At 35.0% G+C, this 22,510-nt stretch overlaps 1 protein-coding gene and 1 pseudogene across 10 annotated transcripts in view; both read left to right on the top strand.

Moving 5' to 3' along the window:
- SANBR (SANT and BTB domain regulator of CSR) overlaps nucleotides 1–22,510 on the top strand; it is a 93,244-nt gene that overhangs the window by 11,402 nt on the left and 59,332 nt on the right. For 8 of the 10 annotated variants that reach the window (XR_009054718.1, XR_009054717.1, XM_057741910.1 and 5 more), the window contains 9 exons: nucleotides 2,892–3,078; nucleotides 3,901–3,994; nucleotides 5,907–6,145; nucleotides 9,138–9,196; nucleotides 11,223–11,383; nucleotides 14,355–14,441; nucleotides 15,480–15,590; nucleotides 18,737–18,860; nucleotides 21,462–21,614. Coding sequence is in view for 8 of the 10 variants with exons in the window: in XM_057741910.1 (XP_057597893.1) it covers nucleotides 2,892–3,078; nucleotides 3,901–3,994; nucleotides 5,907–6,145; nucleotides 9,138–9,196; nucleotides 11,223–11,383; nucleotides 14,355–14,441; nucleotides 15,480–15,590; nucleotides 18,737–18,860; nucleotides 21,462–21,614 (1,215 nt within the window). In the remaining 2 variants the exon portion in view is untranslated. Of the gene's footprint in view, nucleotides 1–2,891; nucleotides 3,079–3,900; nucleotides 3,995–5,906; nucleotides 6,146–9,137; nucleotides 9,197–11,222; nucleotides 11,384–14,354; nucleotides 14,442–15,479; nucleotides 15,591–18,736; nucleotides 18,861–21,461; nucleotides 21,615–22,510 lie in introns of those variants that run through there. The other 2 variants (XM_057741911.1, XM_057741914.1) reach the window with 2 other exon arrangements.
- Nucleotides 424–1,389, top strand: LOC130856898 (mortality factor 4-like protein 1; annotated as a pseudogene).

Raw genomic sequence — 22,510 nt, 5'->3', positions numbered from 1 at the left:
CGCGCCACAGCTACTGAGCCTGCACACCTCAACTAGAGAGCCCGCATACTGCAAACTACGGGGCCCACGTTCTGGAGCCCGAGTGCCACAACTAGAGAAATAAAACCCGAGCACCACAGCTAGAGAGAAATTCATGTGGTGCAAACTACAGAGCCCACACATTCTGGAGCCCACGAGCTACAACTAGAGAGATAAAAACTGCATGCCACAACTAGAGAGAGGCCTGCATGCTGCAAGAAAAGATCCCGCGTGTCCCAAGACTTGGCATAGCCAAACATAATTAAAATAAATAGATCTGGCCCAGGATGTAGAGCTGGCGGTGCCTGACGGCACGTCTGACACTGAGTTCGGTGGGGTAGAGAGTAGGGGGTGGTAGTTGGGGGATGGTGGGAGAAGGAGGAGGCGGCGGCGACTCACTTATAAATGGCGCTGAAGCAGGACCCAAAGCCTAAATTCCGAGAGAGTGAAAGAGTGCTGTACTTCCATGGACCTATTCTTTATGAAGCTAAGTGTGTAAAGGTTGCCATAAAGGATTAACAAGTGAAATACTTTATACATTACAATGGTTGGAATAAAAATTGGGATGAATGTGTTCCAGAAAGCAGGGTGCTCAAATACGTGGATACCAATTTGCAGAAACAAAGAGAACTTCAAAAAGCCAATCAGGAGCAGTATGGAGAAGGGAAGATGAGAGGGGCTGCCCCTGGAAAGAAGACTTCTGGTCCGCAGCAGAAAAATGTTGAAGTGAAAACAAAAAAGAACAAACAGAAAACACCTGGAAATGGAGATGGTGGTAGTACCAGTAAGACACCTCAGTCTCCTCGCAAGAAGAGGGCCCAAGTAGATCCTATTGTTGAAAATGAGGAAACATTCATGAACAGAGTTGAAGTTAAAGATTCCTGAAGAGTTAAAACCATGGCTTGTTGATGACTGAGACTTAATTACCTGGCAAAAACAGCTCTTTTATCTTCCTGGCAAGAAGAATGTGGATTCCATTCTAGAGGATTATGCAAATTACAAGAAATCTCGAGGAAACACAGATAACAGGAGTATGCTGTTAATGAATTTGTGGCAGGGATAAAGGAATACTTCAATGTGATGTTGGGCACTCAGCTGCTCTACAAATTTGAGAGACCACAGTATGCTGAAATCCTTGCAGATCACCCTGATGCGCCCATGTCCCAGGTGTATGGAGCGCCACATCTACGGAGATTATTTGTACGAATTGGAGCAATGTTGGCTTCTACACCTCTGGATGAGAAGAGCCTTCTTTTATTACTGAATTATCTTCACGACTTCCTAAAATACCTGATAAAGAATTCTGCAACTTTGTTTAGTGCCAGCGATTATGAAGTGGCTCCTCCTGAGTACCATCGGAAGGCTGTGTGAGGCGCTTCTACTCACATTTGGAGCTCTGTAAACACTTTTTTGTTTCTTAGTCCTTCTCTTGTACAAATGATGTACTTTGGAAATGTTAGTGTATAACAGAATTGATGTTTGTTTTCTGTTTGATTTTAAACAGAAAGTAAAAGGGGTTACAGCTCCTTTTTTCTTTTTTTTCTTTCTTTTTTTTTTTTTTCATTGTAAAGTTGCTACCAGTGTATTCAATGATGGACAACAGAGAGACATACTGTAGAGTGTTTTATTGCTTAGTTGACAAAGCTGCTTTTGAATGCTGGTGGTTCTATTCCTTTGACACTACGCATTTTTATAATATGTGTTAATGCTATATGACAAAATGCTCTGATTCCTAGTGCCAAAGGTTCAATTCAGTGTATATAACTGAACACACTCATCCGTTTGTGATCCCCCCCGTTTTTTTATGGTGCTTACAGTAAAGAGCCCATCCTTTGCTAGTCATCCATGTTGTTCCTTAGGCATTTTATCTTTGCTCAGATTGTCGAAGAATGGTGGCTTGTTTTATGTTTTTGTATTTGTGTCTAATGCACCTTTTAACATGATAGACGCAATGCATTGTGTAGCTACAGTTTCCTGGAAAAGTCAGTCTTTTAGAAATTGTTTTTCAGATCTTCAATAAATTTTGTCTTTAAATTTCAAAAATTAAATAAATGAATTAATTAATTTTAAAAAAGAGAGAAATGGCAACCACCAGAAATAAAATACATATCTAGAGAAAGGGAAAAAAACATAAACATGAATGCTATACAAGTGTTGTTTGACCAAGACCCACAGTAAGGAAGGCATTTTATGTTGTGACCTAGTACACACTTAGAAATGACATTTTCATGAAGGGCTACTTAGCCTTACTATGCTCAATGAACTCTTGATATTTTCCAATCTATTGTTCTTTGTTTCTTTTTTTTAAATTGCTAATCTGGACTTTCTAAATTGATTCCATGACTAACAGTGGGTTAAGAGAAAACACTGTGCTAGAACAAACTGCCCAAATATGTGTCTGTGAAGTGTTACTACAGTATTTTGTGCATGGTGAACCTCACTGTTAGTAAGAACTAAGACTCATTGTTTTAATAAAATCTAGTGTCACAAATCAGATACTTTTTGGGGTTTTTTTCTGTTGAAGGTTAGAATTTGGTCTTGTTCTTGATGGAAACTCAGTGTGAAAATAAAAGCCAAGTTTTTAACTAAATTATTAAAATTGTAAACTATTGATAGACGTAGACCATGGGGAAATATGCTTGATAAAGGCATTCTTCATTTTTCTACAAGAGCATAAATATATTATGCCTTTGAGTTAAAGCATATTTTAAAAAAATCTACCCTGAATTTTAAAAAAGGAAAAAGTGTCAGAGGCTTTCATGTACTGAAGTGTGTGCTAATTTTCTAGATGTTACCCAAGAGATTACTATTCACTTATAAAAAATGATTAAAAATCCCCCAGACCTTCATGTCCTTCCTTTATGTCATTACAGTGTGCAAAGAGGTTTGATGAACTGAAGAGCAGTGGAAGCTCACCTGTGGACAACCAGTATAGTCCCCTCATGGCTGCTGGAGAGAGTCCTGTTGAAACTTTAGCCACGTATATCAAATCCTCACTTCTTGACACACAAGGAGAATTTCAGGAGACTCCAGTTGGTCAGGATGCAGTTTCTAAAACAGGTAAGATTTTAAAAGTGAAATGTAGTGCTTGTCCTTATGATAATTCTGTAAAATGTTATGCATTGCAATCACCTTTCCTTTATTTAAAGGCTAATAGAAACATTAATAGAAAAATCTATTAGTATTTGTATCTTCCTGAGCTTTAGAAATTTGTCTTTGCTGTATTTGAAAAGAAAATTTAGATGTTAACATACAGGTCAAACACTATTACCAAAAAACCAAAAAACTTTTTACTATATCAAAATTTGCTACTGCAGTCTGTTAGCCTGTTTGTGTCATAAATTTTAAAGGGATTTGACCTGTACCTTTTACTAATTTTTTTTTACCAAGAGGGTCTTGCTTGTCTCTCGTGTTATCTTTTTTACAGCTCCCCTCTATTGGAGTCAACAAGAGCTTCAGATGACACAGTAGCAGTAGGTAGAAGAGATGTTTTCCACAATTACATTGGAAATAATAACTGGTTTTAGAAATCTTCATTAGTAGATTATTTTAATCTCAGCAGCAGCAGAGTATTGACAAAAATTTGCTTCAGGAAGAGAAAACTATATTGTAGGCTTTTGAACATCTGACCCCTATCCCTACACACCACATTAGAATTTTTTAAATCTTCATTGTAATGTTAGCAATTTGTGATTCTTTTTTTCGTACTGTTTCTTCCATGTACCTTTAGAAATATTAAGGCACCTGACAAAGTACCATCTTTAACCACTCTTAGAAACCATGCATTTATAGTATAACCATTCAACAGGTAAAAACCCGTTCTCAGCTAGAAATGCTAACCTCCCCCCTTTGTTTTTGTATGTGTTTGTTTCTGTATTTAAGGAAGACATAGTATAGCTTCCACAAGGAATTGTTCTTCAGAAAGTGAAAATTGTACTACTCATAATGGTGGAGAAAAGACTGAAGAATCTGAAGGGTAGGAGGCTGGTTCTTTGCTAGATAAGCTTTAATATGAATATCAACTTTAAATTATAAAATATATGATTGTTGATTTTATATATCAGTTACCATAATTTAGGAATTTCACATTACACAGTTGCTGAAACAGTTGAAATCAGGGTAGTTGATGTGTTGAACTGTAAACAATTGCTTGATAGGTAAATGTATGGCTTATTCATATTAGTTGGACAATAGTTTTCCACTTTAAAAATTCACTTTCATCTTGTATTGGAAATAACATCTATAAACATAAAATTTTGATAAGTAAATTTTAAAACCCAAAGAAAAATCTCTGCTGTTAGTTCTCCAACTTTATTATTAAAGATGCTGGATGTGTATGTTAGAACTATATGAATATAATTACTCATTATAGAAACATTTAAAAATTAAAATATTTCCTTCAATATAATGCAAGTTTTGATAATTTTGTATTGTTTTGTGTATTTTACATACAATAAACTGCACATATTTTAAGTATTCACTGTGATGTTTTTTATAACAGCTTTATTAATATATAATTCACACCATAAAATTTATCCTTTTGAAAAGTTGTAGAGATGGATAGTGGTGATAACTGCACACCAATATGAGTGCATTTACTGCCACTGAACTGTACACTTAAAAATGGCAAATTTTATGTTATGTATATTTTACCACAATAAAAAATTCACCCTTTAGTGAATTTTAGTTTAGTCACATAGATTTTAGTTCCCTAAGCAGGGATTGAACCTGTGCCCTCTGCATTGGAAGCACAGAGTGTTAACACTGGACCGCAGGGAAGTCCCCCTCACATAGATTTTTAACTGATAGGTTTGTTTGTGTGGCACAAAAATTTATCCGATAAATTTTTTACTAGGATTATCGAGTATTTCATGTTGTGGCCCAAAAAGCCACAGAAATTTCATGCTTCATTATACCAGCCATTACCTGTTTGTATTTTGAGCATAATTTCTTTGAAAGAACAATTTGCAAAGTTACTTAAATTCCTTTAACTTTGACAGAGCATTGATTATGAATCCTTTTTATGTAGCCAATTTTATTTCAAATTTAATTTCTTTGTATTAAAGTTTTTCGAAGTTCAGTTAAACACGCTTTAAATTCATATTATAGGATAGTATATCTCTTACTGTCTAATCTCTTCCTTTTGTAATAACATGAAGGCAGTTGTGGATCACAGTAGTGTTTCTTTTGGAGCTGATGTAATTTTCAAGGGCATATAAATTCAAGGAGTATGTAACTTTTGAACCCATCTTGCTGATGCATCATCTAAACTTATTCTGAAATTGTTTTTTAAATATGTAAATAAGCACATTGTAGTCTTAAGAATTTTTTAACCACATTTACTAATTTATATTTATTGAATGGCTAGAAACAAGCTTTCTTGCTGTTAAAAATAACAAAGTAGCTATGCTAATTTTTGACACATCAGTGAATAATTTTAACTGTTTTCCCTATTTATTAATAGTAAGAAAATTTTAGTATTTAATCTATATCTCCTTCCCATACCCATTACTGTGTAAAAGTGCCATTTTGTGTTCTTCACAAGAATTAGAATGTATAATTTAATTTTTCTTTGTGAATTGGTATTTTTAAAAACATTGTAATTAACATAATATGAATATAATAATTTAAAACCCTGCAAATTATAAGTTCTGTAGTAAAAATATTTTTATTTGTTGTATTAAGTCAATACTTAACTAAAATTAGTCATAATTTTCAGATACAGATCAGATTAGCAAGATGCTTAATGATGTCAAACCCTTTAAAACTGATGTGTGGTTAAAACCTTGAAAAACATCTTGTTCTCATACTTCCAATAAATGTCAATATTATTGGCTCCGCTTCTAAAACTCTAATAATTTCATTTCTGTGTAACATTTTCTATGAAGGCCAAACATGGTGATCCATGTATGTGATGAAGCAAAAAACTTGAAAGAAGATTTTATTTGCCCACGAGATCTTTTGATATCAGAAATGAAGTACTTTGCTGAATATTTATCTGTGGATGCCCAGCGCTGGGAAGAGGTGGACATTTCAGTTCATTGTGACGTTCACATTTTCAACTGGTTGATAAAATATGTTAAAAGGAACACTAAGGAGAATAAAGATTGTGAGATGCCCACTTTAGGTAAAAGACAATCTATTTCTTATTTTATAGTGAAATTTTTGTGTCAGCTGGCAGTTGCTTCAGGCCAAACATGAAGTGTGGAAAATTATTAGAACATTATCATTTATGCTCAGATTAGTAATCATCTTTTAGGAAACTGATACCTCACCCATTTTTTAGCCAATTATAGTGAATTTATGGCAAATGGACAGGTCTCTAGATCAGCTATTTTTAGTGTTGGTATGATGATCAACTGCTGGAGTCCTAAAGATCCTTTTAGAGGACCCACAAGGTCAAGAGAATGTGCTTAATAATGTCAGGATGTTGCTTGTCTTTCTCTCTGTGTTGACATTTGTTCAAATGGTGCAGAAGTAATGGAGGGTAAAACTGTTGGAGCTTTAGCACACATCAAGGAAGGAGCATCGCACTGTGTAAATGGTCACTGTGTTCTTCAACACCATGTGCTCATAGTAAAAAGGGAAAAAAGAAAACAAAAAGATAGTTTCACTTAAGAATATCTTTAATGAGGCATTAAAAATTACTAATTTTATTCACTCTTGACTCTTGAGTGTACATCCTTTTGATATTCTATGTAGTGACACAGGAAGTTCATTCCTGCTGCACAACAGAGTATGATGGTTGTCTGAAGGAAAAGCACTTGTACAGTTGCTTGAGTTGCAAGCTAAATTAGCTGCTTTTTTACAAAACCATTTTTACTTGGAAGAATGGCAGAGAAGTTATGGTTAGTCAGACTTAGGCATTTGGCAGATATTTTCTCCCTCCCTCCCTCCCTCCCTTCCTTCCCTCCCTCTCTCCCTCTCTTTCTTCTTTCTTTTTTTTTGGCCATACCATGCAGCTTGCGGGATCTCAGTTCCCTGACCAGGGATGGAACCCAGGCCACAACAGTGAAAGCGCAGAATCCTAACCACGAGGCCACCAGGGAACTCCACAGACAGATATTTTCTTGAAAATGAATTAAGTGAGCCAGTCAATTAAAGGGAAACAGCCAACAATATTTGTTGCCAATTATAAAATCGAAGCTTTCAAGGGAGAATTCGAGTTTTGGAAAACTTGTATCTGCTTCTATGTGCTAGACAGTTCCTCAATATTTAATGACTTTTCTGATGAGACTGGTGGTCATGTTAACAAATGAGACTTCTTTTGTATATTGTGCAATGAAATGTTTCAACATTTGGAAGATCTGCATAACCCAGTGAACCAAGATCTCCAAATGACCAATGCATGATGTTAAAAAAAAAAATCATGCATGGGTCGAAGGTCCACTCAAAGTGCAAGGTAAATCAGTTGATTTTGAGATAGCAGAATAGGAAAAGCTTGTTGATATGATTTCAATTCCCATTGCAACTAACCTTCAAGAAATACTATCTACAAATTCAGCGTGGAAACAGATATGAGAATCTAGCTATCTTCCCTTAAATCAGACATTGAAGAGATTTATAAAAAATATCTGTTATTTTCACTTTTTTTTCTTTTGCTTTGGAAAATATAGTTATTTTTCATAAAATCTGTTAATATGTAGTTTATTATTCTTTTTAAATGAATTGATAAATATTTTTTAAATTTCTGTTTTAATTTCCAGTATGGTAAATACTAACATATATAGCCCACATAAACAAAAGCTCTCCAGGAATCTCAGTTTTTAAGATTTTTTTAAAGGGGTCTTGAGAGCAAAAGTTTGAGAACCAATGTTCTAGAGGATAGGAAGACTAATTATTACTAAGTAATCTTTTTGGGGGCATTGACTTGTATAGGAAATCACACTGGTGGTTTAATAAAGTCTGTGCACTAGAAGTGCAATACAGTAGTATCAAAATATTTCTAAACTCGTATTAGTAAATAAACTTATATTGGCAGTATAAAAGTCTGAGGAAGTTTGCATAATTTAATACATTTTTGTGACCAAATTAATAGAGAAGGTTTCTAATAGTCCTTTAAATTACAGACTTGCTAAATCAAAATTTTCAGCCAGCAGAGCCCAGAGATTCCAGACCATGCAGATATGTATGTGTGAAATAAAAATCAAAGTATGTAGAGAGAGGAAGAAACTACTGTTTGATCCAACATGTTTAAGAACATAGTAAAGATAAAAAGTGGTGCAAAACTAGTCACTCTGTAATCTTGGACCTTAATCAGTGGCTACAAATGTAAGCTTTTAAAAAAGCAGCCTTTATTCTAGCTAGGAAAATTACCAAAATGCTTAATTAAATCGCTAGTAATCCAGACCTTGGGTCTTAACTGGAATGGGTTATATTATAGTTTGCTGAGGAACTTTTTTCACAAGCTGCTTCCTCCCTTTGCCATTTCTCTTTGAGAACCTTTAATCTAGAATTGTTATTTAAGGAAAGATTGGGATTACTTATTTTCATTATTGCCTGCATAGTCCTTTATTTAGGAGGATTGTCTTAGTACTATAGTGGTAAAAAAACTAAAACAAAAACACAGTTTTTTTCTTTTTCTTAAAAATATATCTCATGGGAGATGAGTGAAGTTTTACTAAAATGATAGCATCAGCCGGCATCCCCCTTTCCCTGGTTGTGCCTCTGAAGTCTGCCTTTAGGAAGTAATTTTGCATTTCTGCAATAATAAATTTTATATTATCTTTCAGAATCTTTTAAATTGTTTTTGTTCATAACAAGCATTTGAACCACTTTTGAAATAACTCACTGTGATTTTTGTGTGATGAGTTCTAGTCACAACTTTAATTATCTTTTTCCCTGGTTTAGTTAAGGAGGAGCGTGCATATATCATATCTTTAGCAGGAGTCTTTTTACTTGATATGAATCTAATTCCAAGGCAAATTTACTATATGTTTTCTTTATACCATAAATTTTAACATTGTGTTTTCTTTCTTTCATGTATGTAAGCCATAGTAAGGTTTTATTAAATTGTTCTTATTAAAGTAACATCCTCTTCTAAGGTAAGAAGGAGCCTGTTCTAAGGAGACTGAGGTACGAATCAAAAGAAGAATTTAATTTTTCTCTTTTATTTTTAGAGCCAGGAAATGTCATTTCAATTCTTATTTCTTCAGAATTTTTGAAAATGGATTCATTGGTAAGTATTAATAAGAGATCCAGGCTCTTCTGTTCACCCATGCTTGATTTAACATATAACTTGATGTTTCCTTTGAGTGTCTAGAAAATTCTAAGACATCTTCCTGAGGTAGTTGTTAATTCAAGAGTGTGATTCATTAGAACAAACTGCTGGTGTTTGGAGGTACTTTGTTCTATTGGGAAAGGGTTAAGGCTACTATGTATCATTTGTATATGATGCCTGTAAAACAATTTATTCTCAAGGGAGGACTTAGTTGTTGCATTAGATGAAACTAAACAGAATTAGTTTTACCCCCGAAGGGATTTTGCTCTGAAACCAAATTAAATGAATGTTCATAGGAATATATTTGTTTTACTATTTAAGTAATTGGGTTAAGCATGTTTTACTTATTTGTGTCTTTCATTTATAATTCAGTGAATTAAGAACAAATACCCAACTACTGAAAGGTGTAATTTTGTATGTGTAAACCACATGCTCATGTCTGTTAAGAATAGTTGATGAAACACAAAAGCACAACATATACATGTACGAGGGTGAGTCAAAAATTATCCTCACTCCAGTTATATTAAAGCTTCTGTTGGTCGCACTGTCTTATTAGCACTTTCCAAGTTCAAGGCTGCTGTCTCCCCAGTCACTGCTGTGCAGGTGTAAACATGTTACATCTGTTCATTTGTAACTGCGGTGTGAGCAAAATGGATGTCCCACTTGTGATTTACATGAAAGAAGAGCAGCATGCAATGATTCTTTTTCTGTGGTCTGAGGGTGTGCATGTCTGCACACTTCTGCCCACACTATCGACACTCTGCAGAAACTTAGTTTTGAGGTGTTAAAGCACGCTCCCTATAGTCCTGATCTTGTTCCATAGGACTTTCACCTCTTTGGTCCCCTGAAAGCAGCCCTTCAAGGACGAAGGTTCACTTCTGATGAGGAAGTGAAGACAGCAGTGCAGTCATGGCTTGCAGCTCAGCCTAAAACATTTTTTAATGAGGGAATACAAAAGCTCTTTGACAGATGGATAAAGTGTGTTGAAAAGTAAGGAGATTATGTTGAAAAACAATGTATTGGTCTTTTCTAAAAGTTAATTAAATTCTATAGCCAGAGCGTGGATAATTTTTGACTCACTCGTGTGCATATCAAGCTCTAACATTAAACATATTTGTTTTTAATTTTATTTAATAAATTTCTTTATTGTTCAAGTGTTTTTTATATGTTTTTGTGGTTTAAATTAATATTTAAATGAATATTTGCTTTTAGCCTCTGGTAAAACTACCCAGAGCAAAATACTCCTTTGCTGTGTTAACAGATGTGAAGTTTGTTTATTTTATTGAGGTTTATTTGTTCCCTGTATTCTTTGTACTCCTTAGTCCCTCCCCTTTCAGTCGTTGGTATTAATTGCCTCAGGGGAAGGTTATAGAAAAAAAGCAGAGACTGAAAGAGTCTCTGAATTTTGATTTTTGAAATCTAAGCTCTAAAGGATGATTTTTATGCCATGGCAAAATATTTAGAAGAATGCATAATTAATGAGTGCTGTTTTCCCCCAAACCCAAATCTACCTCAGAAAGTAAATAAATATACCTCACAGTGAAGAAAGGGGAAGAAAGAGAGCAAGCACAACACAACTGAGAAAACCTTGAAGTGACTGAAATTGTGCTTTTGCCCCTCAAAGAAATAGAGGCTTAAAAATTGTCACTAAGTTTAGTTGTAGGAAGGGAGTCACATATCTTGTACTCTTGAGTTTGTGGACTAAGTTTTATGTCTGCCACAGTCATGAAAGATGTTCATTACATTATTCTAAATATTCTAAGAAATGTGAAAATTATTTTTCTAGCTATGTTTGTACAAATTTGACCTGCTGGACCACTTTGGGACAGTGTAGATTAACCCAAATAGGCAGAACTAAATTATTGCCTAACAATACATGGATTAGGCTTTTAATGAATCTTATCTTTGAAAAGTGTTGATATGACATTATCCTTTATGCTGCTGTCTTCAACATTCATTTTCTATTCTGTGTTTTTTTGTTTAGGTTGAACAATGTGTTCAGTATTGCCACAAAAATATGAATGCCATAGTAGCTACCCCATGCAACATGAACTGTATTAATGCAAATCTTCTTACACGTATAGCTGATCTGTTCACACACAATGAAGTTGATGATTTAAAGGACAAGAAAGATAAGTTTAGGAGGTAATTTTTAAATTTTTATTTTATTTATTTATTTTAAACTTTTGTCCACACTGTGCAGTGTGTGGGATCTTAGTTCCCTGACCAGGAATTGAACCTGTTCCCCCCGCAGTGGAAGCGTGGAGTCTTAACTGCTGGACCGCTAAGGAATTCCCTAAATTTAATTTTAAAATTAATGTTCCTATTAAAAGAAATGTATTATTTCTGTTTTATTTTAGTAAAAATTCCATATTTAGAATATATTTAGAAACCTATTTCCATTTTATTTTTTTGTTTGTTTTTTTTCCATTTTATTTTAAGTGAAGTAAAATATATCCAAAGCCGATGGCTCAGGTGAAAATTAGTAATTACATTAGTTACTTTGAATGAGGCACATATAAGCAGATTGTGATGGTGAATTATGTTAAAAATTGACAGGCCTTAGTATAAAGAGGAAGAGTGGTATGAGATGAGGTCAGCAGCACTTGGGGGCTGTTTAGGTCAAAGCAAGGACTGTATACTTTAGGTGAAATAGAAGCAGAGGAGTGGCATGATCTGATTTTTTTTTTAATAAAGAGGAAGGCAACACACACTTGTTTATTAGCTGTTACAAATGAAGTACCATGTTTGGCATTTTTCATGTTTCATCATGGGAAGACCACAGAACTGATGGAGAGACCTGTTTTTTTTGGCCCCGCTGCCATGCAACATGCAGGATCTTAGTTCACTGACCAGGAATCGAACCCACACCCCTTGCAGTGGACATGTGGAGTCTTAACCACTGGACCACCAGGGAAGTCCCTGATCTGATTTGTTTTTAAGAGCTCAGTGTATTCTATGTAGAGAGTAGACTATAAGGATATAAGAAGCAAGCCTTATTAGAAGTCTAGTGCGGCAGTCTAGTGAGAGGTGAAAGGCTTTGGACTAGAGTGGAGGCAGGGGAGCTGGAAGGAAGTAGACGGATTCAGAGTATGTTACTAGAAAGATTTGACAGATTTCAAATGGAATGATGTGGGGAGAGAGTATTTTAGGATAATTACTTGGTTTTAAGGTTGAGCAACTAAGTGAATGATAGTGTCATTAATAGGGCAATGACTGGGGTGAGGGGAATCAGGATATGGATTTGGGTCTTGTTAAGATTATTTAATATATTTAATATACTTCTCGGACATCCAGGTAGGATGGCAGGTAGATAGTTGGATATATGTCTAAATTTTAGGTCAGAGGTCAGGGCTTAAAATAGAAATATAAGAGTAGATGAGGTTCGAAACCATGGAACTGAATGAGATTTCCTAGCAAGATCATATGTTCTCCAGTGGATTTCAGTGGCACCTTTATTATAAATCAAGAGACTATATATGTGAGGTCTCTTTCTGAATTCTCCGTTTTGTTCTGTTGATTTCTTTGTACGTTTATCAGTAGCACACTATTTTAATTACAGTAGCTTTCTAATATTTTTTGGTATCTAGTAATCTAAATTCTCCAGCTTTGCCTTTCTTCAAGATTGATGTCTTGGTCATTTTATGTCCTTTGTGTTTCTATATGAATTTTGTAATCAGCCTACCCATTTTCTCTTTCTCTCTTATTCACATACACACACACACACACACACACACTCACACACACACACACACACACACACACACACACACACACACACACACACACACACACACCCCTCTGCAGATCTGAGGGTTAATATTCAACCTGTAGGTTTGGGAAGAGACATCTTAATATTGAGTCTTTCAGTTCATGAACATGGTATAACTCTCCATTTATTTTAGCAATGTTTTGTAGTTTTTAGTGTAGAAATACTTTTCCTTTTTTTTAATTAAATTTATTCCTAGGCAGTTGAATTTTTTTTTGGTGCTATTGTAAATGTTATTTTTATTTATTTTATTTCCTAACTGTTAGCAAAAGAGTATTGATAAAGACTGTCCAACATTTGGAGGTTCAACAGGAGGAGCCAGTGAAGAGCCTGAGAAGGAGGAGACGGGGGGGTCAAAGGAAAGGCAAAAGGAAAGAGGGTTTCAAAAAGGAGGAAGTGATTAAATGATCTACTGCGTGGAATGCTGGTACCATGTAGAATAAGATGTGGACAGAAATGTGGCCAGTTGGATTTAAACAACTTTTTTCTGGATGTTTTGCTCTGAATGGTTGCAGAAAAATTTAGCAGTAGCTATTAGAGATAGGTAGGCTCAAGAAAGAATTTTATTTTTAAGAAGGGAGATACTAGATTACATTTATATGTGCTGATCAGGATGATTCATTATAGTGGGAGAAATTGATAATGCAGGGAATTATCTAAGAGTTTAGTCCTTAGGAGAATGAGATAGGGGAATTATCTAAATACTTGAAAATGAAATCAGGATCCTAAATCCAGATCTGGCCTTTAATAGCTGACACTACTTGAGAGAAAATGGAGACAGTCAGGATGTACACTTGGAATTAATAGTAATACTTAGAAGACTTAAAGTTCATGCATAACATTATATCATGTAAAATTATAAAGTATTAACATTTACTGAATGCTTAATACTGTCTGGCACTCTTTAAAAACACTATCTCATTTAACCCTCACAAAATCTTATGCATTTGAAATCATTAGCCCCATTTTATAGACGGAGAAAATAAGGTTCAAAGATGTTAAGTTGCCAAAGATCACATACCAAGTTATTGATAGACCCAGCATTGTTAAATTTCCAAAATCCTCAGTCTTGAATATTCCTTAACAAAGGACTGAAAGAGATGTAGATATCCATCTGTCTCATTTTTCTTGTGAAAATAGATTCTTGGTCAAGCAGGTTTCATTAGTAGGTGCATTTACTTAGCACACTAAAAGTGTATTATAAATTCCCAAGGAAGGGCTCTCTAAGGATTTATTAGTCTTATTTTCTACATGTGCAGATAGGTCAGGGTTTATTTTTATCACTATCAAGTAACTTTAATAAAGTAGATATAGAAGATTAATTTGTTGGTCATTTGTTGTTAATAGTAAACTTTTTTGTAAGAAGATTGAGAGGCTCTTTGATCCTGAGTACTTGAATCCAGATTCTCGGAATAATGCAGCAACATTATACAGGTATAGTGATATGTTTTTCTTTGGTATGCTATATAATGCAGCTAAACTCTTTTTTAATTTTACTGCATTTGAAATTTTCTTCTTGGATGTTATTGCATCTTCTTTTTTGTTGTTTAAATTTTTATAAAATTTTTAAAGGTTACTTTCCATTTACCATTATTACACAATATTGGCTTTAGTCCTTGTGTTGTACAATACATCCTTGAGCCTATCTTATACCCAATAGTTTGTATCTCCCACTCCCCCACCTCTGTTATGCCCCTCCCTACCCTCTCCCTACTGGTAACCACTAGTTTCTTCTCTATATCTGTGAGTCTGCTTTTTCTTTGTTATATTCACTAGTTTGTTGTATTTTTTACATTCCACATATAAGTGATAATATACTTGTCTTTCTCTGGCTTATTTCACTTAGCATAATACCCTTCAAGTCCATGTATGTTGCTGCAAATGATAAAATTTAATTTTTTATGGCTGAGTAGTATTCCAGTATGTGTGTGTGTGTGTGTGTGTGTGTGTGTGTGTACACACCACATCTTCTTTATCCATTCATCTGTTGATGGACACTTAGGTTGCTTAGATATCTTGGCTATTGTAAATAATGCTGCTGTGAACATTGGGGCACATATATCTTTTTGAATTAGGTTTTTTGGCGTTTTTTGGATATATACCCAGGAGTGGAATTGCTGGGTCATATGGTGGTTCTATTTTCAGTTTTTTGAAAAACCTCCATGCTGTTTCCACCAATGGTGCCGTGGCTGCACCAATCTACATTCCCACTAACAATGTACAGGGTTTCCCTTTTCTCCACATCCTTGCCTACATTTGTTATTTATGTTCTTTTTGATGATATCCATTCTGATGGATGTGAGGTGATATCTCATCATGGTCTTGATTTGCGTTTCCTTGATAATTAAATGTTGAGCATCTTTTCATGTGTCTATTAGCTGTCTGTATTTCCTCTTTGGAAAAATGTCTATTCAGTTCCTCTGCTCATTTTTAATCAGGTTGTTTGTTTTTTTGATTATCTTTGTGTTATAGGTGCTGTTTGTGTAAGAAGCTTTTAACAAAAGAAACAGAAAGAAGAATTCCTTGCATTCCTGGAAAAATCAATGTGGATCAACATGGAAATATTATCTACATTCATATAAGGTGTAATAAAATTAAAATACAGCTTTTTAAATGTGAATTAATAGTGTATTTATAAAAGCAAAACTACCCTCATAAGGAATAGGTTAATATCTTTTCTGCACGTGATCCAACTTTGATTTAGAAATGTGCTGCTTTCAAAAGAAAGTTATTGTAAAAGCTATATTTTATCTTGAAAGATATTCTGATCAGTGCCATTAAAATGATTTCTTTTCAGTAACAGATTTTAGTTTTCTATGTAAGTGTTATATTGAATTTGACAAAAGAACCAGATTTACTTTCAGATGAATTTTGGTGACTGAGGCAAATTGTCTTTAAAATTGGATTTTCTGGGACTTCCCTGGTGGCGCAGTGGTTAAGAATCTGCCTGCTACTGCAGGGGACACGAGTTTGATCTCTGCTCCAGGGAGATACCACATGCTGTGGAGCAACTAAGCCTGTGTGCCACAACTACTGAGCTGGAGGTGTAGAGTCCGTGAGCCACAACTGTTGAGCCCATGTGCCACAACTACTGAAGCCCATGCACCTAGAGCCCATGCTCCACAACAAGAGAAGCCACTACAATGAGAAGCCTGAGCACCACAGCAAAGGGTAGCCTCCACTCACCACAACTAGAGAAAGCCTGCACACAGCAACAAAAACCCAGTGCAGCCAATAAATAAATAAATTTTTTAAAAATTAGATTTTCCATAGTCTATTTATTCTTCATACTTTGTCAGTATTCCATTAATGCATAGTCCTTTTTAATTCCCCTTTAAATTCAAAACTAGTTCTCATCCTAAGTTGGGAAATAGGGGGAGAGTGTTATAAATTGGTATAATGTCTCAAGAAAACAAAAACTTTAAAATATATATGTATATTCTCTGACAATATCTTACTGCTAGGAATTTATTCACAGAGATAATATTGATTTGTGAAAGCACTTAGTAAGGACATTTATTGCGGTATATAAATAAGAAAAAAAACACTCAAATGGTTAAATGAACTAAAATATATCTGTATAATAGTATATCTATGTAAAACACATCTAATCAATTCTTAATGTGCACCCGTTGAGAATATAAAAGAATATATACTTGCATAGAAAATGTAAGTGCTAGGGACTTCCCTTGGCACAGTGGTTATGAATCCTCCTGCCGATGCAGGGGACGCGGGTTCGAGCCCTGGTCCGGGAAGATCCCACATGCCATGGAGCAACTAAGCCCGTGCGCCACAACTATTGAGCCTGTGCTCTAGAGCCCGCGAGTCACAACTACTGAGCCTGCACGTCTAGAGCCCGTGCTCGGCAACAAGAGGAGCCCCTCCACTGAGAAGCCCATGCACCACAACAGAGTAGCCCCCATTCGCCATAACTAGAGAAAGCCCACGCGCAGCAACCAAGACCCAATGCAGCAAAAAATAAAAAAACAAACTCAGCCACCTTATTAAAAGAAAAAAGAAAATTGTTAGTGGTAAATAAGGAAAACAGGTTATAAAACAGAACATGTTCACTAAAATGTTAACTGTGCTGTTAACCTTTGAGTGATAGTATTATGGATGATTTTCATTTGCTTTTTGCTTTTTTTTCTATATTAAAAACGTACAGTACTTTTATTAAAGAAAAAACCCCTACAAATGTTAGATTTCATATTTTAAACATTAAAATAAATCCAGAGAAACACATGACATTTGACCTTACTATTAAAAGCACAGTCAACATTAAAATATTTCATTTTTCTCTCCATATAATAAAGGGAATATTCATTAGTTATTGTGGGCACTTGGGATTTTATACTTTTTTATCTTGAGACTTGATTCACCTTTTGAAAATTACTTCTATTTTGACAGCAATAACTATTAATATTACTATGTGAAAAAATGGATATTAACTTTGACATCCATTTTTGTTGTTTTCAAAGTATTTTCCTGCAAGTCAGCTGTTGATGACATTTTTTTTAAAAAGTCTTTAACTTAAAACATGTAATTTGTAATAACATGATGGCATTTTGTTACTTGTTGAACTAAGGACAAAAATAACAAGAAGATTCAAAAAAGATTACGGACTTGGAGAAAAATAGGAACTTGTTGCATAGGCCCATAGCAAATGAAGTTTGTTTTTTGTTTTCTGTTTTTTTTTTATATATATATATTTTTTTATTTTTTGGGGGGGTACACCAAGTTCAGTCTTCTGTTTTTATACACATATCCCCATATTCCCTCCCTCCCTCGACTTCCCCCTCACCCTCCCTCGAGTCCCCCCCACCCTCCCCGTCCCAGTCCTCTAGCAAATGAAGTTTTAAGCCTTACCTGCTTTTTTTGTGTGTTTGTTTTTATAAATTTATTTATTTATTTATTTATTGGCTGCATTGGGTCTTCGTTGCTGCACATGGGCTTTCTGTAGTTGGGGCGAGTGGGGGCTACTCTTCATTGTGGTGCTCAGGCTCCTCATTGCAGTGGCTTCTCTTGTTGTGGAGCACAGGCTTTAGGCTCATGGGCTTCAGTAGTTGTGGCACATGGGCTCAATAGTTGTGGCGCACGGGCTTAGTTGCTCCACACAGGCTTAGTTGCTCCGCGGTATGTGGTATCTTCCTGGGGCAGGGATCTAACCTGAGTCCCGTGCATTGGCAGGCAGATTCTTAACCACTGTGCCACCTAGGAATTCCCCTTCCCTGTTTTTTTAAGTTTATATCATGTAACTTAAAAATGTGTTATTACCAAGACCTGGTTTTGTATTACTCTTATTATTGTTACTAGAAAATGCCTTTTGAAAATAATGTAAAGAACTAATCCATTCATGGAATGTTTAGAATCACCAATAATTAATAACTTATTTTATAATATGTACGATTAGAATAAAGGTTCCGCTTAGCAACATATGCCGAAGTCCCAACTGTTAGCCTGCTCACACTATGTTTAATTTATAGCCCTTTATCTAGCATAGTAAAATAATTGGGCATTCAGTCTGTCACAGCTTTTTCTGTTGTCCACAGGAAAAAAAGAATAAACTCCCAAATGAAATTTTATCTACCATTCAGTGTAGTCAATTCTGCAGCCATCTTTTAGGGAATGTTCTTGGAAATAAGCCACAAATTTTAAAATATTTGTTTAAACCAAACTGTTTATATTGCTTGCTTATAAAATAATATACCAACTGAGGCTCTTTTCCCCAGAGATAAGACTTGGGATGTTCATGAGTATTTGAATAGTCTTTTTGAAGAATTAAAATCTTGGAGCGATGTGTATTGGCGCTTGTGGGGAACAGTCAACTGGCTAACTTGTTCAAGATGTTATCAGGTGAGTGTTCTCTTTTTTTAATATCCTGCTCTGCAAACACTGAGAGCAGACTCTTTTGATGTATGCTGTTTAATTAGGATGTGTTTATACAATATCTGACATCTTTTTAAGAAACTAGTGGCAAAACAGTGGTGCTGTTAAACATTGCTTGCATCTGACTTCATTTCTCTTACTATGGTTCTTCCTCTTTTTTATTTCCATTGCTGAAACAATCAATGACTTGATGAATTTATATAAAACCAGCAGGTTTTAAGTGATCAAATCCATTTTTTTCAATGGAGGAGGTAAAGAATTCTTACTGCCTTTCATTATTTCCAGCCAAACTCTTTCTCTGTTAGCCCATATATTTCTGTAGAAATTCAGAAACACCTTTGCAGATAGGACGCTATTGAGATGTGCCCTTCTTGTTAAAATAACTGTTACCAAAAAGGTTTTGTTCATTTTCTTCTAAATGAAGTCTATCATAAAAGCACAAGAAAGCTTGCTATTTGAAGGCACCTATAATAAATCCTTTTATAGAATAAATGGCTCTTTATTGGTCACAATTCCTAATTAGTCATATGTATAAATCCAGAGTGTTCTACATAAAATTTTTTATGAATCCCTTAGGTCTCCCAGCCCCCACTAATTTTCCTCTCTCACTTGGGTAGTGATTATCAGTAGAAGGAAGGAAGAGCAGAGAGCAGCTTATAACCATCAGAGTGAGATTTTTTTCAAACTGTATGAGTTTCTGCCCAGTGGGCTCCCTATGTCCCCACAATTTTTAAAAGCTTGATTTATTTAAGTATAATTTACATACAGTAAAATTTATCCTTTTTGTGAGGTTTGACAGACTCACAGTCATGTAACTACCACCACAATCAAAGCATAGACCACTTTTGTCATCCTAAAAGATTCCCTTGTGCCTGTTTTTAGTCAATTCCTTCTCCCACTCCAACCTCTGACAACCACTGACCTGTTTACTGTCTCTATAGTTTTTACTTTTCCAGAATGTCATATAAATAGAATTACATAGTATTTAGCTTTTTGAGTCTAGCTCCTTTTATTTAGGAAAATGGATTTGAAATTAATCACAGTGTTGTATCTATCAGTTTGTTCCTTTTTAGCCTTAGGTAGTAGTCCATCATATGAATATATCACAGTATGTTTACCCACTTAGCAGTGACTGTAGGTGTTTCTAGTTTGAGGCCATAATGAAGAAAGCATCTGTAAACATTCCCATACAGGCTTTCATGTGAATATGTTTCTCTTGGGTAGTTACCTAGAAGTAGGATTACTAGATTGTATGGTAAATGTAAGCTTAACATTTACCATACTTAACAGTTTTTCAAAGCCCCTGAACCACTTTGTATTCCTTCTAGCTATGTATGGGAGTTCCAGTTGCCCCACATCTTCACTAGCACTTGATACTGTCAGGTTGGTTTTTGGGTTTGTTTGTTTGTTTTTTTTTCAACTTCATAGGTACGTAGCGGTCCTCCCCACAGTAGTGTCATTTATAATCAAGGATATCAAGCTTCTAAAACCTGACTTGTTTAGCATGTCAGAATGCAGAAAATTTAAAGGATTTTTTCCCCTTCTTCACAGTAAATTGAATATTGATTTATAATATTTAATATTTTATTAGGGAGAGTCCATAAACTCATAAAATAGTTTGTATGCAAAATACTTTGATGAGTGTGCACCTTATAGCTTTTATCAGACTCAAACATTTTTAGTTAAAAATTATTGTATGAAAATCATAATTGGAACTAACAACTACGAATTCTGAATTATAGCCTATCCTTTCTTGCTTTTGTGTTCAGGATCAGTGCTTAAAATTGTTCATTTTATTTTCTTTAAATTATTTTACCAACTTGTAAATGTATTTGAAACTATTAATTTTATAATTAAACTTCTGTAAGTTTTTTCACCAGTGATTTAGAGTTACTCCATAGTTGTCACTAATACTGATGCTAAGTATTTACCTTAAAACATATGTCAAAGAATAAGTGAGGCAAAATTTTATTAAATTTTTTTTATTGGAAAACTTAAGTGATTGGCCAGTTATAAAATTAGATGTACATCAAGACCAATTTAATTCATCTGAACTTTGGATAGTGTTTTTGAGTTTGTTTTTTAATAGCTTTATTGAGGTATAATTACATGCCATAAAATTCATTCTTTTTTTTTTTTTTTTTTTGCACGGCGTGGCATGTGCAATCTCAGTTCCCCAACCAGGGATCAAACCTGTGCCCCCTGCATTGGAAGCGCAGGTTCCTAACCACTGGACCACCAAGGAAGCCCCAAAATTCATTCTTTTAAAGTGGACAGTTTACTGATTTTTAATAAATTTACAGAGTTGTGCAACCATCACCAGCATCCAACTTTAGTACATTTCCATCACCCCAAAAAGATCCCTTGTGTCCATTTGCTGCCACTCCCCAACCCAGTCTCACTTTTAACCCTAGAAACTACAAATCTACCTTGTGTCTCTAGAGATTTGCCTTTTCTGTAAATTTTATGTGCTGGAACATACAGTATGTGGTCTTGAGGAAAGTGTTTTTGAGATGTATAATTTCATTGTGGGAATAATACTTGATTTTATGTATTTCTTTTATTCAGGCTTTTCTTTGTATAGAGTTTTCACATTGTCAGTATCACTCAGAAACAGTGATTTATCCTACTGCAGGAAGTTCGCTGAATGCTGTTGGCACTGGAATTTATCCCTGCTGTAACCAAAAGGTTCTTCGGTTTGACCCCACTCAGCTTACAAAGGTAAATTTTGAATGTTGCCCTTTTGTAATTATAGCACTCACTAACACTTTGTATTTAAATCATTTTCTCTTTTATTGTTTTTAAAATGTTAATATACACTCATGTAGAAAAGACTTAATACGTAGGTAAGTATAGTAAAAAGTAGAAATCTTTCTTCATGCCAGTCCCTCATTCTACATCTCTTCTTAGAGGTGACCACTGTTCACAATTTCCTTTTACACCTTGTTTTATACATTTCAGGCACAAACTATATGTTGTTTTTCATATTGGGAATAGGATTAGACTATTCATATTATTCTGTAATTTGCTTTTTTCACTCAACAATATACCTGTGTGATCATTCTGTGTAATGTTAACTGCTGTGTAATATTCCAAGCTGTGCATATTTCACAATTTATTTAACCAGTCTCCTACTGGTGAACATTTAGGTTGGTTCCAGATTAAGAATATTAGTGTTGCCGTGAACACCCTTGCACATATATCTTGATGCAATGTATGAGTATTGCTCTAGGTTAGAGTCCTTGATCACTAACAGTTTTGAAAATGTTATGTAATTAAGTTTCGTGACTGGGTGAAAGGAACCTACAGCTCTTCTTCATCGTCATCCATACAGTAGATATTTGTGAAGTGTCAAAGTCGTGTCACAGACTGTGCAAGGCAGAGTGTCGTGCGTAAAATTGGGTAGATTCTGCCTTCATGGAGCTTACACTTCAGGCAATAGTGTCAAAGTGGGGGGAAGCATGCAAAGGAATGTTTGAAGAATTTCTGTAATAGGCTCATCTGATCTGGGTCTTGAAGTCAAGGAAAGCCTCCCTCCCTAAGGAGTTGGCATTTGGAGAGATCTGAAGGTGGGTAGGAGTATGTGAGGCGAAGAGGAAGGGAAAGAGCCCTTTAGT

Source organism: Hippopotamus amphibius, chromosome 7, assembly GCF_030028045.1.
Source record: "Hippopotamus amphibius kiboko isolate mHipAmp2 chromosome 7, mHipAmp2.hap2, whole genome shotgun sequence".
In the NCBI taxonomy this organism is placed as follows: domain Eukaryota; kingdom Metazoa; phylum Chordata; class Mammalia; order Artiodactyla; family Hippopotamidae; genus Hippopotamus; species Hippopotamus amphibius.
This window is presented reverse-complemented; position numbering and strand designations above follow the sequence as displayed.